The sequence below is a fragment of the Sparus aurata genome, chromosome 7 (assembly GCF_900880675.1).
Source record: "Sparus aurata chromosome 7, fSpaAur1.1, whole genome shotgun sequence".
In the NCBI taxonomy this organism is placed as follows: Eukaryota; Metazoa; Chordata; class Actinopteri; order Spariformes; family Sparidae; genus Sparus; species Sparus aurata.
The window spans coordinates 8,319,695-8,335,669 of NC_044193.1; the positions used below are offsets into that span (position 1 = coordinate 8,319,695).

The 15,975-nt window shown below is 42.6% G+C and overlaps 2 protein-coding genes across 2 annotated transcripts; both read right to left on the reverse strand.

Annotated features, from left to right (window-relative positions):
* Positions 1 to 1,248: 1,248 nt before the first annotated feature.
* mfsd2al2 (major facilitator superfamily domain containing 2a-like 2) lies at positions 1,249 to 11,524 on the reverse strand. Its single transcript, XM_030422214.1, has 14 exons — positions 11,336 to 11,524; positions 10,344 to 10,463; positions 10,141 to 10,265; positions 9,903 to 10,035; positions 8,845 to 8,923; positions 8,606 to 8,763; positions 7,337 to 7,427; positions 7,040 to 7,161; positions 6,778 to 6,861; positions 6,571 to 6,654; positions 5,076 to 5,188; positions 4,691 to 4,834; positions 4,422 to 4,598; positions 1,249 to 2,432 (listed from the first exon to the last, which is right to left on the reverse strand). Exons 1-14 carry the CDS (start codon positions 11,435 to 11,437, stop codon positions 2,033 to 2,035), a joined length of 1,932 nt encoding a protein of 643 aa, XP_030278074.1. The 5' UTR covers positions 11,438 to 11,524; the 3' UTR covers positions 1,249 to 2,032.
* A 1,082-nt stretch (positions 11,525 to 12,606) lies between these two features.
* fam110a (family with sequence similarity 110 member A) lies at positions 12,607 to 15,898 on the reverse strand. The gene is made up of 2 exons (XM_030423930.1): positions 15,722 to 15,898; positions 12,607 to 14,310 (listed from the first exon to the last, which is right to left on the reverse strand). Exon 2 carries the CDS (start codon positions 14,176 to 14,178, stop codon positions 12,940 to 12,942), a length of 1,239 nt encoding a protein of 412 aa, XP_030279790.1. The 5' UTR covers positions 14,179 to 14,310; positions 15,722 to 15,898; the 3' UTR covers positions 12,607 to 12,939.
* Between the last annotated feature and the right edge of the window lie 77 nt (positions 15,899 to 15,975).

Below are 15,975 nucleotides of genomic sequence, written 5' to 3' on the forward strand. Positions count from 1 at the left end.
GTCACCCTCCAGGATGGCTTAACATCACTTCGGAACAGGTAGGTATCCGAGGAAGGTAGCTTATGATGAAGCACAACTCCAACAAAGCCACTTGAAAAAAAGTTGTGTGCCTCCAGGGACCGGTAGTTCTTAAGGCTGTTGTGTGTGTAAATCCCTGCGTGATAAACCCAGTCGTAACCGTATTAACCGTAACTGTATGCAGCTCATGATGGCTATTGTGTAATAACAACCATTGTGTGGTGAACAAATTCAAACGTGATAATTTCCATGTCAGACATAGAAATTATGTTAGGTTTAATTCATCAGTTAACGTGATTTTGCCTCTTACCGGGTGATTCAACCAGGTAGCAGAAGATATCAGGGAATGAAACTTCAGGCCATTCAGTCGGATCATTCGTCCACTCTTTAATAAGATACGGACAAGAATCCGATCCTATTAAAGTGATCTTTTTAAGGTATCTATCCCTGTCAATGGGCTGCAGTGATTCAATGTATGACATGTTCGTTTATAAAGATTTGAAATCCGCGCTCTTACAGTGCTCCGGGTGAGGGGGAAAGGATTGTTTTCCCCCTCGAAATGCCCCGCCCCCAACTGTGACGCGACTGTGACGCGACGCCGACTGTATGTATTACATGTCCGAAGAATCGTGATTTATCTAAACCCACCTACTTTCCATTAATCTTGATCTGAATCTGATAATTGAGCATAGGCTTCTTTATTTAATCATAATTTATGAATACGTTAATAAATAAATCTGAAATACACACACACACACACACACACACACACACACACACTTATATAAAAACAGCCCTGTTATAAAAACAGCCATGTTATAAATATATACATATACTATTAGACCAAATTTTACTATAGACCAAATTTGTTCTGCAAAATATATTTTTATCTGTCAACCATTTATCTGTATATTGTAACTTTAGAACAGAATTTAACATTTGCTGTTTCTGTGTTTCAGTGTGAGGCTGTGAAACCAGCAGATAAATGGAAAACTCAGGAGGCCCAAAATAAAACACTGATAAAAGCAACAGAGGATGACGGAACTACGGAAGTCCTGAGGGGCGAGTAGGAATTTCTTTTTTCCTGGTGCTCCATTTTCTAAGTAAAAAATATTTTTTGCCATCTTTAAGATGAAAAAAAACAAATTTCAGAATATTTTTTTTTTGAAGAGAGATGTTTTCCAATTTTTGTAAGAAGAAAAATCAATTCAGATCCAAAAATAAATGATCATTTCTTAAACCCATCAATCAACTTTATTTAGAAAGCAAAACTGAAATACAAAAGTAAATGAAAACAAACAAACATGGGATATTACTCTAAACAGGCTTTTTTAGTTTCATGCAGAACATTATATGAGAAGACTGACACCATTGTCGTGTCTGCACACTAAATATGAAGCCAGAGGAAGCAGGAAGTTAGCTTAGCTTAGCATAAAGACTGGCAGCAGCTAGCAGCTAGCTGTGCGCAAAGTTGAACAAATCTTCCTTCCACTACGTGAAAAACAACAAGTTGTCGTTTCTACAATAAGGGCTTCGTACAGACAGAACAAAAAAGATAATTGGTGTTGATTGATAGACTCTATGCTACCTGCAGGCTGATTTTGTTACCTTTGGACAAGGTTAGCTCTTTCCCAACATCTTTGCTGGATGTTGCCTCAATATTTAGCATGCCGACCCCGTCAACAAAACACTGTTGGCAGTGTATGTTTCTGCAAACCATGGATATGTTGAAACTGTACATTTCTTTAGGTTGAATTCTTTACCAATGTTATAACAACACTGTACTTATGAACCGGTTAGGTTTTAGGCACAAAAAACACTTGTTTCGTGTGTGTAAAAAATCCCCCACTTTTGCCAAAATAACAGTTTTTTGTCACCACAAACACGGCTTGGACACACACCAAGGTCTCCTCTAAAATATCTAGTGGTTTCTCACTTACATTTGAAGACACGAGAACTCTTGGCAAGAACATAAAAGCGTCTCTTACAAATCATGAAACTGTGAGGTGCCTCACTAAACCCAGGAGACTTTAGATTTCACATTTGACCTGCTAGATGAAACCCCAGGATCGTTCTCAGGAACATTTCTGTCTGATTTATCTTCTCCTGGCTGCTGGTACCGGCTGAGTCTCTGCTTGTGACACTTCAGATTTACGTCTGACTTGACAACTGATTTAGGCCCGCTGTATTCTCCAGAGCAGCTCCGTGATACATCAGACGGGACAGATGACTTGACGGAGCATTTTTTATCATGCTTGTAACAACGTGGTGAGGACTTTGACTTGTGCGCCGTCGTGTTGGTCTCAGTGTTAGAATTTGAAGTGGTTGTCACATCATCACGAGGCGGCTGCACATTCGCTGGTCGCTCTGAGTTGCGTTCTCTTGTCTCTGATGAGGATGATGTAGCTTCTGTGCTAAATGAAGAATGAAGAGAGAAATATTAAAGTCTGTAAGTGCAATAGAAACAAAACATGGATGCTGAAATGCCGAGGTAGTATTACAAGGAAGATGTGTTCAAGTTTTAAAGGAAATATGAATTTTAATGTTTTGCTAGTTTTACTCTGCACAGCTATTTCAGTACTTCGCTTTGATTTAAGAGTCTGAGAAAAAAAAGCAGTTTGATGTTTTGGGAAACACTTTTTCACCATTTTGCTGAGTTTTGCACAGAGCTAAGCTAGCTGTTCCCCCCCGTTAATGTGTTTTAGGCTTAGCTCAGTTAACATGCTCCTGGCTGCAGCTTCAGTTAGCATTCAAACATCACAGTGACATCAGTCCATTCATCTAACTCTTTGTGAGAGTACCATTACTTTTATGTCTCATTGGCTTGAGTGCAGAAGCAAAGCTACGTAGCAAACAAAACAATGGCACAAAGTCCTTGAAAAATGCCTCACAACTGTGTTTGACCAGGCTGTGAACACGTCACCGTCTTCACAATAAGTTTATTTGACAAACTTGTAAGCAAACCAGACCTGCCAGATATTTGTGCAATAGTTTTGCCCCTTGTGTAATGCGTGTTACGTGTTACATTTCCCCAGAAGATGAAACCTGAAGGACAGGGGTCGCAGGTTGGGAAATTTACAAAGCACTGCACAAATCATAAAAGGGTCAAAGCAAAACTGGTTCCTTGGTGTCTAAAAGGTGGCAATGGGAAATAAAACCCACAGCCACCCACTGAAAATGAACAACACAACCAAAGGTGAAGCGGGAGTCACTGATCAGAGAGCCGACTGATGGTGTCGACTCTTTGAAAACACACGACCATCTGAGCAGGTGAACTGCAATCACCTTATATCGTCTTCCATCTGACTGACTGCAGCCAGCTGAAGGTGAACATCAAAGGTTCATCCAATATCTTCTGATCACCTGTTACATAAATCTTAAGAAATTGCAGTTCACATCAGGACCTCGGGGAATCTCTGATCTGTCCATGACAGTTTTTTTGTTGTTGATAGTTTTCCCCAAACTCTCATTGTTTCTGTGTCTAACATTCCCAACGCTGAAGCAAACTGTTGCTTATTTACGCATGCAGCAGTTCCAGGAAAACACTGTCATCCATTTTGAACCATGTTTCTGTCGGCAGTATCCACTCCCTTTTAGCGCTGTTAAGTGTTTTTAACAAATCCTGGGGGACATAGCTGCGTCACAAGCTGCTAAATGCTCCATTATGTTCACCTGCTAGTGGCTAAATTCGTCCGCCTGCTCCTCCGTGCTGAGCAGGTTGTGTTCAGTGAGCTTTTTCGACCTTTTGCTGCCTGCTTCAGCTGAAAAAAAACAACAGCTGCCGAACAGCTAAACAATGATGTGTACTCTTGTTTCCATAATCTGTGAACATTTCAGATGGGTTTTTTTTTCTTTCTTTTTTGTTCCAGCCAATTATCTTGTGTGGGTTGTCTTCGCCTCCCTCCACTCGGCGTGCCTCGACCTGCTCAGTCTTCGCTCTGGATCCGCACTCTTCACACATATTTAATCTACTTGTACTTTGACATTGGAATCTGTTTACTGTTTTAAATTCTGCGCACGTAACATGTCTGTCCATCCTGGGTGAAGTGTTGTTCCTCTGTGGCTCTTCCTGAGGTTTCTTTCCATCTTTTTCAGTCATGCTATAAGGGCGTTTTTGGAGGGGAGTTTTTCCTTTTCTGCTCTAAGGACAGAGGGGAGTCGAACACTGTACAGCCCACTGAGGCAATGTGATTTGTGATTTTGGCCTATACAAATAAAAATGACTTGAATCTTGCTATAAGGATGCAGGGAACTGCAGATTTCAGGCGATAGATTCTCTGCAGGTTCAGCACTACGAGCAACCCATTTCACATTTTCATTTCACTATGTAAAAGGCTCCATTACGGCTGCTTTAAAGACGGCGTGTCGGCTTCATCCCCCGAGAGGTTTTATCTGCCACTCACCCAACTGTGGTCGGCTGCTCGTGGAGCTGTAAAGATTGCCTCTCATTGATTGGGTAGGAGCGAAAGAAGACCATCCCCATCAGCAGCAGCGCGATGGGAACCGGCGAGAACAACACAACCAGAGCCGTCACCACTCCGTCGCCATGGTTACAGGCAGCCGCTCTGTAGCCCACAAAACTGGAGACGAGGAGAAAAACAAAAAAAATCTGACGGACCAACAGATGCACACACGTAACCGAGAAAAGTGAGCCGATGGAGGAGTGACTCACTGTAATGTCATGGTTGAGATCCCGACAGACAGGCCTCCAGCCAGCTTACTGCAGAAGGCGTAGCAGGAGAAGAACAGAGGCTCCAGGTCTTTGACGGATGGATATCTCGCGGTGAAGTCATCGACCACATCAGGGAGCATGGACCTGTGGCACAAACACAGCAAAGCTGACATATCACACACCAAAACCACATGTCAGCTTAGTTCTGACCGGTCAACAAAACACAGATCGTCGCTAGAATATTCATCAGTGACCAGGCAGGGTCAGGTAGAGGCAATCTTAAATGATTCATGTGCGCCGAGTTCAGTTCTGATACTGATTGGATCTGACAGGGGCCTTGAAAAAAGGACGGAGAACTTTGTGTCCTGGCGGGGAAATTACTCACCAGGGGAGCAGGAATATGGTCGCAATGCTGAATCCCATCAGAATGCACATAATCATGAAGACTGGCAGGTTACTGGGAACGCAGGCGACTATAATCGAAGCTGGGATGAAGAGCTGACAGAGACACAAACAGGCAGGTAGGTGTGCAAATATTCAGATTACTGTACAGGGACATGAGAAACAACATAAGGACACATTAATGAACTTAATGCAGTAATAATCATTCATTTACAGTTATATAAAACAATTATAAACATTAAGTAACAAACAGATGAGGTCGCTCATGGTGTTATCCCAGGTCACAGTCACTCAGGTGCAGTCTCACTCATTTAGCGTCTAAAATAGGTCCCGCCCACACACGCGGTGACGACAGCAGGTGGTGCGCGCCGGAAAGGTTCTGTATGGCTCATTTCGCGCGCAAAAATAAGACCCGCCCACAGCTCAGTGAGTGCGATTCGCGCCTAAAGTTTAAATGTGGCTGTCTGGTCCTTACTCTGATCAGAACAGGTACTTAAACTATTCTGTGTAAATCTGCTTTATTTGTACAGTTACCTGCTCAGTAAAGGTATATTTAGATAGACATAGATATAATTACTTTAATGATCCCAGACTGGGAAATTATTTAACTTAATTTATATTTGTGAGGTCGACTCAAGAGTTTATAGATCATAGATCGTCATTATTAACCTCTCTCCAGGTGAAATTAACGCTAATGTTACCTTCGTGTTAGTAAGTTGAAGCTAGTTATAACCTTGGCCTCTAATATCAGTGAGGTTTGTTTTTGCCTTAAATGTTTCTAAACTAGCTCTGAACAATTCGGCCGGAACATAATCCTCTAACCACGTCGAATTAAACGCATTATCAACGTTGTGTTTTGATCGGTGCACCAAACCTCATTGGGATTTTGAAGGTTTTTGCCCTGTCGTGTTTATAACCAGATTAATACCACAGTAAAATCAATTTGGGACGCTATCCCCAAACAAGTGAATAGTTTTGGTAAAGCCGGCATGAAAGCTTTTGTAATTAATTGACATAATCATTGTGTTACATCGAAATAAATCCATTATGAACTTCACATTTTGTTTGTGCACCAAACCTCATTGGGATTTCAAATGATTTTTCTCTGTCGTAAGTCATCATCTGGACGATGGACAAGTAAATAAACACTTGTTGATTTATGAAAACAGTGAATTTCATGACAAACATGTTAATTAACATCCTTATCCAGCATATACCAATTTTAGTACGTGTATTAATAAATGTTAACAACATGTAAACATTTGTAGCAGCCACTTAAAATGCTTAAAATACTTCACTTGAATCTTTATAAACTATTAAATAATTTACAAATTAACACCTTAGTTAACAGGAACATCATTAGTAAATGATTACTGGACACATTAGTTAACTGTTCACTCTCAGTTAATGATTATGATGGTAACAAATCTCAGTTAATGTACTTTATGTGTGTTAGAGGGACATGTGTTGTTTCTTACTGACAGTCCGATGAAAACTGTGACCTTCTTTCCTATTCTCAGAAGAACTGTTTGCCACAGAGGAACTGCGACAGAGGCAGACAACTGTGGAAACATTGAAATTAGAAATGCAAAATGCGTTGTGACTTTGTATCACGCACTGTGGGGAAACTATACGGCTGTAAAACCTCTTGGTGAGCAGAGTGTGTTATTACAGTTGCATCTTACCAGTAGAGCCAGCAGGAGGTGCTGGAAATGGGCTCCCAGCCCGGCTGCATGACTGCAAAAGAGTGCAAAATTACCCAAGGACATCTAAGATAAAACAGATACAGGACAGTTAGATAACCATTAAATACATGCACGACTTCTGAAAGCAACAAAAAAAAAAAAAACACACATTTAAAAATAGAAAAACCAAGTGAAGGTATGCAAAGACAATCATACAAGGATTATTGGCTTTATGTTCAGAGGAATGCAGCTCAAACTCTACCTGAAATGCAAGTGCACTGAACACAAAGCCGAGCAGCAGGCGCTGGTAAGGAATGTGGCACATCAGCATCTTCAGCGAAGTCAGATAGGGCGGTCGCACTCTGTCATCAGAGCAGAGAGGCGCTGCAAATAACCAGAGTGAGATGTCAGAGAACAGGAGCGAAATATCTGTGAAGACATCATGATGACATAAAACACACACATCTACCGCAAACAGCAGAACAACAATCATACAGTTTTATTTGTTGTGTTCTACTTTTATTAACATTGACCACTGGCCACTAAGTGAATGACTCACCACGCTGCTCAGTCACCCCGAGGAAGAGAACCAGACTGCAGAGGAAAAACAGGGCGCCCATGACCAGAGCTGAGGTCAGGAAAGCCTTTTGCTGGCGGCAGAAATACACACATTAAACATTTAAACATAAAAAAGACACAATTATTCCTCCAACAAACACACGTCCAGAGGCACAAACACCAGCAAACAGGCCTCCAGTTATGTAATCCTCATATGTTAGAGATTAATTTGCATTAAGATCACTTATACACATTTTTTCACTTCCTAGTATCCAGATTAAACACTTTAATGATTATTAATCGTTTCAATTCAAATTATTTACAGTGATTATACTGTGTATATTTTAGGTTCATTTGAATTTTCAGGTATCACGGCATAATACTTTCTGGAATTCTAATAAAGTGTTCATAATCTTCACAGATAAACACCACGAAGTGTAAATTAAATGGAGGTTTAAAGCTAATGTTAGGCTATAAACAGAATACACTGCGGCCGCATGACTTAAAGGTCACCAGCACTAAGTGTCTGACTACATATTTACTATACAAGTTATCTATAAATTGAGTGAGAATACTTTGTTTTGGTGTGAAGGTGTTTAATGTCCGTGACAACGTCTGTAGCCTCATGTCGCCACTTGTTAGCAACAGCTGTTTTTTAGACACTTAAATGCTTTATAGTATAATCGTGGAACATTTAATGATGTATTTTATGCCGTAGAGCAAAATATGTGAATATCTTGAACCTATTTCAGGCTTTTAACTGAAAACCAATTAATAAAAACCTTATTGACTTTGAGACAGGAGGACCGGGTTAGGATTGCACGTGCAAAAATGTGAACTGATTTCCGGGTTTTAGGACGACACGCTACATCACGCTACTAAAGAGGTACCGATCCTCTTGGCTACCTCTTGACGAAAAGTATATTTGATCTAAACTATTCTAAACTATTCTTCGTCCATCTTTATTAATGATCTAATTTGAAATTGGCGTCAGCTGTTTATTTCCATTAAATCTGCCTCCTCAACACTGTAGTTGTTTAATGTATGTTAAATGCACTTGATTTAGAACAAAATCCTGACAACATAAAGCGATGAACACACAACAACGCCTTTGTGAGAGAAGCTGAGAAGTAAATTACAGGGTAACCAGATACCCCTGAGACTGTGTGAGCACCATGTCAAGACAATGCTGCTCTGCTGCTAAAGAAATGTGAGCTGCCTCGGCCGGATTGACCACTTATATTTAACATTTCAAGTGCAGCGTATCTACCGTTCCCTGGAGGGAGGCGTTCTGCGTTGAAGACGTGCTTTGAGGTGTCTCCAGGTCCACGTGTTGACAGGCCTGTTGCTTCTCTGTGTTGTACACGGCGACAACTTGACCCTGGATCACAGACGCCAACAGCATCGCCACCATCTCCACACTCATTCCTGCCAGAGAAGGGCACAAGATCCCAGTCTACATTGTGCTCAGCCTCGTGGTCTGAGAGTGACGAGTGCTGGTGCTCTTACTGTAGGCCGTGGCCGAGTCTCTGTCTCTGTGATCTCCCCCCAGGAACATGTTGAGGGAGATGTACGGCACGTTGTAGCACTGTTAATGGGTGACAGGAGAAAACATGACAGCGATCGACAGCACGCGAGCGGTGTGAAACCCAGTCACCATGGTGACGCAGCTTGGAGCTAAATGGCAGCAGCAACAGTGAATTCAAGAGATGGAGAAAAATGTGGCGAGGGCAAAAAGAAGACCGAGGCACAAGATGGAGGACAGAGGACAGAAGAAGTACTCTAAACCTCTAATCCTAGAAATACTCCATTCCAAAGTTAAATTCCTGTATTCAGAAGTCTACCTTCATAAAAGAACATTAAGTATTATCAGCAAATATTCACTCAACAGTAAATATACACGTTTCTTGTAACAGATTTATTATCGTAGATTGGTTAGGGTACGAGTCTGTAAACAGTACTTTATTGTTGCAGCAGCTCTAGGTGGAGCTCTATCTCCATTTTAGTGAAATATTGAATAATTTGACCTTTTTGAGCTGCAAATAGTTCAAATAAAATCATTTGAGACGTTTAGGGGGTAAATCAGTCTTTTGTGGACCTGCTAGTAACTCATAGATATGTGAAATTTGTGCCAACTAGCCTGGAAGAGATGCAGCTTTTATTCCCCTTGTAATTGTTTTGTATTTTCTACGATTGTCATCTTAGTTTTAAAAGTAACTTGCTAACTGCAGCTGGAGGTGATGGCATAAAGGGCTTGCATGAAGTCACATGCTTTGGACTGTCGCAAAAATCTGACCCTTTAAAAAGAAATCCACGGGTCAACAAATGGTCCACAGGCGGCCGAGAGGGGCGGGGAAGGTCATGTTACAAACCGCTAACAAGTGGCTCATAAAAAAGTGATCCGTACATGTTAATTGCTCCAAATTGTTACACGGAGCCCTTTTAAATAACTGATGAGTGTTGGGTTTCAAAATAGAATGACGTTATCTTTGCTTAGATTTTGGATGTACATGATTGTTCCGGCCTCCTCAAGCAGCTGGGTGCCTGAAACACTGGCGCTGTCTTACACTCATGATGGTCTCGAACAGGCAGGCCGCCGTGAGGAACCACAGCACTCTGACAGCCGGAGACATGGAGCCTCCCGGCACGAACCACAGCAGCAGATAGGACAGGACACCAAACGGAGAGGAAAGAACCAGCCTGACAGACAAACATCGTGGGCTCTGTTGAATTCAGCGCCGGAGGGAGGCGTCCTACATTAATTCAAGATGATGTGCATTAAACATGGCGGCTCCACCAACCAACCATGGAGTGAGTTTGCCGATGGGCGTCCAGTTACTGCGGCCCACCAGATATCCAATCAGAGGGTCTGTCACGGCGTCCCAGGCCCGACTCACGAATAAGATCATGGAGACGTAGGAGGCCTCCATCTGTGAAATACTGACATGCTTTATTTTTGAGGTTCAGATTGAAGTGCAAGCTGCTGTTTGTGAGGGAAACGCGTTTACCTGCACAACATCCAGAAGGAAAATCTGCAGGGAAACACCCATAGCTACTGCGGTCATCTGATACGGGACCCCGCCCACAGCGTAACACAGCTTCCTGGCAAGAGGAATCCCCCCCGACCCCTGTGAAGACCAGAGAGAAGCAGATTGATGAGGATTTTAAAGGATAAGTTCACCCAAAAATGAAAATTCAGTCATTATTTTCATTATTTTCTTGCAGATGTAGAAGTCGAATAAAGTTTCGTAGTGCACAAAACATTTCTGGAGCTTCACAGTGATGCGGCATTCTTCTCAACAACTGAAGTAGATGGGGACTTGTTTTGAAAATGGAAAAAAAAAGACTAAATGAGGGGTGAAACTAACATATTTTCAAGTCAATTTGGGATCTTAAAGATGCTGGGGATTTGAATTATGCCAGACGAGCTATTTCATGTTTTTCTCTTTTTTTTTTTTTTACATTTTAAAACAAGTCCCCATCTTCTTCAGTTGATTCGGAGAATGTCGTGATGTTGTTTTGCTGTAAGAAATGTTTTGCAGATTACCTAACTTCACCCAACTTTCCATCAACATGAGGTTGAGTAAATAATGACTGAATTTGAATTTTCAGGTGAACTTTTCCTTTAATAATTTCAGTGACTGTTTTCTCACAGTGAAAACAGTGTGCCACCGTAGCTGAGTCTGTAAATTATACAAATGTTTCTAAAAATGCATCAAAACAACCCAGAAAAACTGCAATACAACTGCAGCAAGGGGTGAATTAACCTTCAACATCCAAGAGAGAAAACCATGAAATAATAAACTTTATCAGAGGAAAAATCTGCACACAAAAGATGAATATTTTCCTGTCCTGTTTAAATACATTTTTAATTTGGACAACTAAAAAACGTTATTGGCACGTCCATAACTGAATACAGTTTTGCCAATGCATTGTACTAATGATCATTGTTGATATTACAGCATAAAGAATATCAAAAGAAGTAGATTTAAAGTCTTACCCTCTGCTGATCTCCGCTGCATGACTCTCCGTCCTCGGCCTGTTTTAATAACTGGTTCTTTAATGTCTGTACTCGACTCGTAAAATCCTTGAGACAACTCATCCTCTGAGGTTAGAGAGAATGAAGTCACACGTGGACCTTCAGTTACAGTCGTCCTCCGCGTGTATTAGACAACAATAGCTCTCTCCATAATCACACTGTCGTATTGAAGTCTTGCCGACTGAAATCTGGTTGAACAACTTCTTTGTCTCTGAACATGAGCGGCTGTTATTATCCAGCCCACCTGCTCTTAATTACAGTGAGAGTGAGTGAGTGAGCTGCACGACAAAGATTTTTAAGTGTGTTTTTACCAGTGTTTTAAAAAGTACACAAAGGTCATACTTGAATAAAGATACCATGTAAAAATAATACTTTGGTAAAACTGAAACTCATCCGTTAGATTAGTACTTGAGTAAAAGTCTCTGAAAAATAAATGTAATTAAGTTTAAAAAATCAAGTAAAAGTAGTGATGGAATGTAACTAAGTACATTTACTCATGTCCTTGAACTTTATTATTTCTGCCCCTTTATACTTCCACTCAACTGTACTTTTTACTCCACTACATTTATTTGATAACTTCAGTTACTAGTTACTTTGCAGATTAAGAGCTGAAAGAGACAAATCAGCACGTTTTTATTTTATCATCAGTAATATGATAAAGATGACAAATAAATTTTTGGGGGGGATATTGGATCCAATAATCGACCAGACCAATAATCAGTCGATCTGTTGTGTACAGATATGTTATTGCCAGAAACTTACGTTTAATACTTAATAAAATCAATTAATATGAGATATTTTAAGACTCACTCATGGGTATAGGTAACATTCATTCTCACCAAAGTCATATTTTAAGACAATATCTTCATCTCCACTCAAGTTAGACGTTTTGGTACCATTTACTGATTATTTGATTATCAGAATCAGTGTTTTTAACAAAAAATCTGATTACTGAGAACATAAATCAACTTAAAAACTTGCTTTGTTGGCATGAATGCAGCGTGTCCAATAAGTATAAAGCAGCAGAACAGTAGCAGTATGGAGCGCTCTGACCTCTTGTGGAACAGCAGTGAAACTCTCCTCCATCAAATGAAGCCTGCTCTGCTTCTCCCTGACAAGCTTATAAACAGGAAATACATGAAGAAGAGTTTCAAAGCGACCTCACCCATCACATAGCCTACATTAAACGGACATATAACAATATAAAACAAATGTAAGAGTAACCGAGAGGATGCTTTCATCGTTCAATTTTTAATGCCATTAAAGTCCATTTACAGCCCGAGATGAGACGTCCTCACTGTGAGCCACATGAGCTCCACACAAAACAGTCAAAATAACATCAACAACAAAAAAAAAAATCATTTCCTGCAGTAAAAATAACTGTTTCTGTTTGTATGACACACACACAAAAAATCAAATATTTTAAAAAAAGAAAAGAAATGAATCAAGCTGAAGTGAATTACTTTTCAGACGTATCATCAGTTCAATCACAGGATCCCATCAGTTCATTGAAATTTTCACTTTGGTTTGAAGCTTATTTTAGACCATTTAACACCTGTAGCCTCCTATAAGTTGGTGCTTTTAGTTGCATTGTCCTTGGCGTGCCGGAGTCCGTACAGCCATTTAATCACTCTCGCATTTCTCTCAATAACAGAGACACCGTAGGGAACACGCTCAGCCGCATTACCAGCGCCCTCCTCCTCCTCCTCCTCCTCTTCATCCTCTCTGCCGGAGCCGGCACACTCGGACCCCGGAGCGCTCACACTGCGGAAACGAGCCATGGACACAATGTCAGAAGTCGATCCGGTCCACTCCTGCAGGTCTGCTGGATCCAGACCACACAGGTTGAAGAAGCGCTCCAGGTCCGTCCCGGCTCGGGAGCACCGGTCGCTCATGTCCGACTTGGACCGGGTCAGGGAGGGGCGCTTCCTGGAGCTGGAGGAGGACCGACGGGTGATCGCTGGGGAGGGAGGAGGGAAAAGGCTGAGGTTTGGGTGGGGTGGAGCCGGGGTGGGGGTTCCAGCTGGAGAGGAGGGGGGGCTGTCTGGTTTCGATGGGGCGACGACGGGTTTCAGAGGAGAAGGAGGTGTTGTTGTTCTGGAGTGGAAGAGACGCAGGCGTGAGGTAGCCGGGCGGAGTGGAGACTGGGAATGTAACGGGATGGGCTGAAGGGGCTGCCGGATGAAGTGAGGTGGTCTGCTGGGTGTCCTCACCTGAGGCATGACGTCCACTCTGCGTACCGTCCCTGCAGCTGGAGCTCCAGGAGAGCCGGAGCTCTCCAGCCTGGCAGGTCCAGAGGCTTTTAATCTCACTTTAGCTGGACTGGACCAGTCAGGACGTGGCGGTGGACACGGCCTCTCCTTCTTCTGTTGCACCCCTGCAGGTGTGGGGCAAGGAGCACCATTAGGAGCTTTACTGTCCCCTGAGGCTGATGCATCATTCACACCACTGATCAGATTGGTCAGATGCTCCAAGTTGAGCTGAACTTCCTCCTTCTTTGCTTTCGTTGGAGTCTGGGTCTTCCTAGTGGGCCTCAGATCAGTACCAGGGCTCAGCAGAGGCTTCCTCACATCTGGAGCCCGGACCGGCTGCTGTTTGGACAGAGCCACCTGACTCTTGACATATTTCGCCTTGTCTGCTTCCAGCCTCTCCACCGCACTCTGCCTAGGTGTGCCCGCTGTTGCCGGGAAGCGCCGGTAGAAGTCGGGCCCCACAGGCCCTTTGGGTCGCAAGCGTGGCGGTGTAGCGACAACAGCAGTCCTCCCCGGCTGCCTTGCCGGGCTTTGAAGAGTCTCAACAGGCATTCTGTAAAACTAGGAGTACCTGTGCCTTTCTCTTTCTCTAGTTTGATTCTGCAGAAGTGGCAAAGTTATCCTGTCTCGTGATCAGCTCCACTCCATGTTTGAGTTGGGACGTCAGCATCTCAGTTGTACTTCCTGTGGAAAAGAGACACATCAGTGTGAGTGTGTGTTAAAGACAACAAGCACTCTCAGACAGGACACAGCCAGCTCCACAAACACCCTCCACCCGTAAACCCTCCTCCGTCTTTCACTGCAGCCAATCAGCCTCTCGAGGTCCCCTTTATCTTACAAGTTCATTGGCTGCCGACGCTGGCGGATTTGAACAATTACTCGCAGTCATCCATCTTTCAGCGGACAGACACACAAAAAAACTGACACTTCATTTTCAGTCAGTAGTGGACGGCCTGGGAAAAGAGTGGCACAAGTGTGTGTGTGTGTGAGGGGTGATGGGGAGGTTCAACAGGACAGCTGTCAACAAGCTATTGTCTGGAGGCAATGCAGAGCAGATCACACACACACCAACAGCTGCCATGGGAACAATGGCTCCTCATCTTTAAATAAAGCAGCCAGTTGCCAGCAGGGTTTGTTAGTGAGCTTCTTCCTGAACTACAAACCTCTGTGGGTTAAAGGTGCAATATGTAGTTTTTGGGAAGACATTTTTAATCAGGAGGGAAAGATCTTCACTGACTAAGCAAACTAGAGAAAAAACTCTCTTTGCTTTCACGACCGAATAAACTGAATAAACAAACTGACCTTAAAGGACACATTTTCATTTTACTTTGTTGATATATGGCGGACCCTGCCACCTTTCTAGCTTCAAACAGTGTTCTGGGGACCTTGATTTCCTCTGAGAACAGCTTGTTTATTCCATCAAACTCATTCATATATTCTTCATTCTTCAAGTCATAACAGAGCAGTGCAGCTTAGCAACTGTGGTGAAGATAATAAAAAACAAACTTGATAAATACATTCACTCTTTCTACACTTCACTTAAGATGGGCTCCCGTGCGCATTTCGAACAATCTGCGTCTGCCGGTCACATTCTCTACATATTTGCCATTCCAGTCTGAGCCAGGCCAAACTCCTGCTGACAGAGCTGATGGAAACTTCCCCTATAACCTGCCTCCACGTCTTTCCCCCCCCAGTTCACAAAAACAAAGTGCTCTCCCTTTACCGGTAGTGGCAGCGAGCAGTGGCAGCACCACCATGATGTGTATGATTATAAGGAAGCAGGCTGGTGTTATTACAAACCATAGAGGAATGTAAAGAGGTGGGTCAGACAAACAAAAATAGAGCCACTAATTTAGTGTTTCTGAGTCAAGTGCCAGCATGTTGAGCTTCCTGAGGGTAAATGACAAAGAGAAGCAGGGAGACAAATGAAACAGAAACAAAAGAGGCAGGTAAACAACAAAAAGAAAATGTCCCTCATGTATGCACTCAAGGCCTACATACCTGGTCTTGCCCTGACAAGCTCAGCTCTGCCTCTGTGAAGGTAACAGTTGTAGACAGGTTGTTTTTTTAGTCCTCATATTTAAAGAAAACTCACCTTGACAGTCCCGGTTGGTCTCCACAGCCTCTCCTGGGTTTCTGGTTTGATCCCAGCGAACACACTGTGCCGTCCTGCTGAACAGAATGTGTTTGAAAGCAGCTCAAGAGAAACCTGTTTGACAACTCATGTGTGCTCCTCCTGATCCCGCCCCCTACCTCCCGATTGGTCCAGTCACTCTCCTACAAGGATATGAGCTGACTTCTTTAATCACATGACCCCCTGCTTTTGTTTTACGTTGCTAGATGATAAGC

Excerpts from the sequence above, each read along its gene's own strand:
- mfsd2al2 (XM_030422214.1), bottom strand. The coding sequence starts at position 11,437 with ATGAGTTGTCTCAAGGATTTTACGAGTCGAGTACAGACATTAAAGAAC. Across the intron at positions 10,036-10,140 it reads ATCGGCAAACTCACTCCATG|GCTGGTTCTTTCCTCTCCGT; the intron begins GTTGGTTGGTGG and ends TTTGTCTGTCAG. Across the intron at positions 7,162-7,336 it reads CGGGGTGACTGAGCAGCGTG|CGCCTCTCTGCTCTGATGAC; the intron begins GTGAGTCATTCA and ends GGTTATTTGCAG.
- fam110a (XM_030423930.1), bottom strand. The coding sequence starts at position 14,178 with ATGCCTGTTGAGACTCTTCAAAGCCCGGCAAGGCAGCCGGGGAGGACT.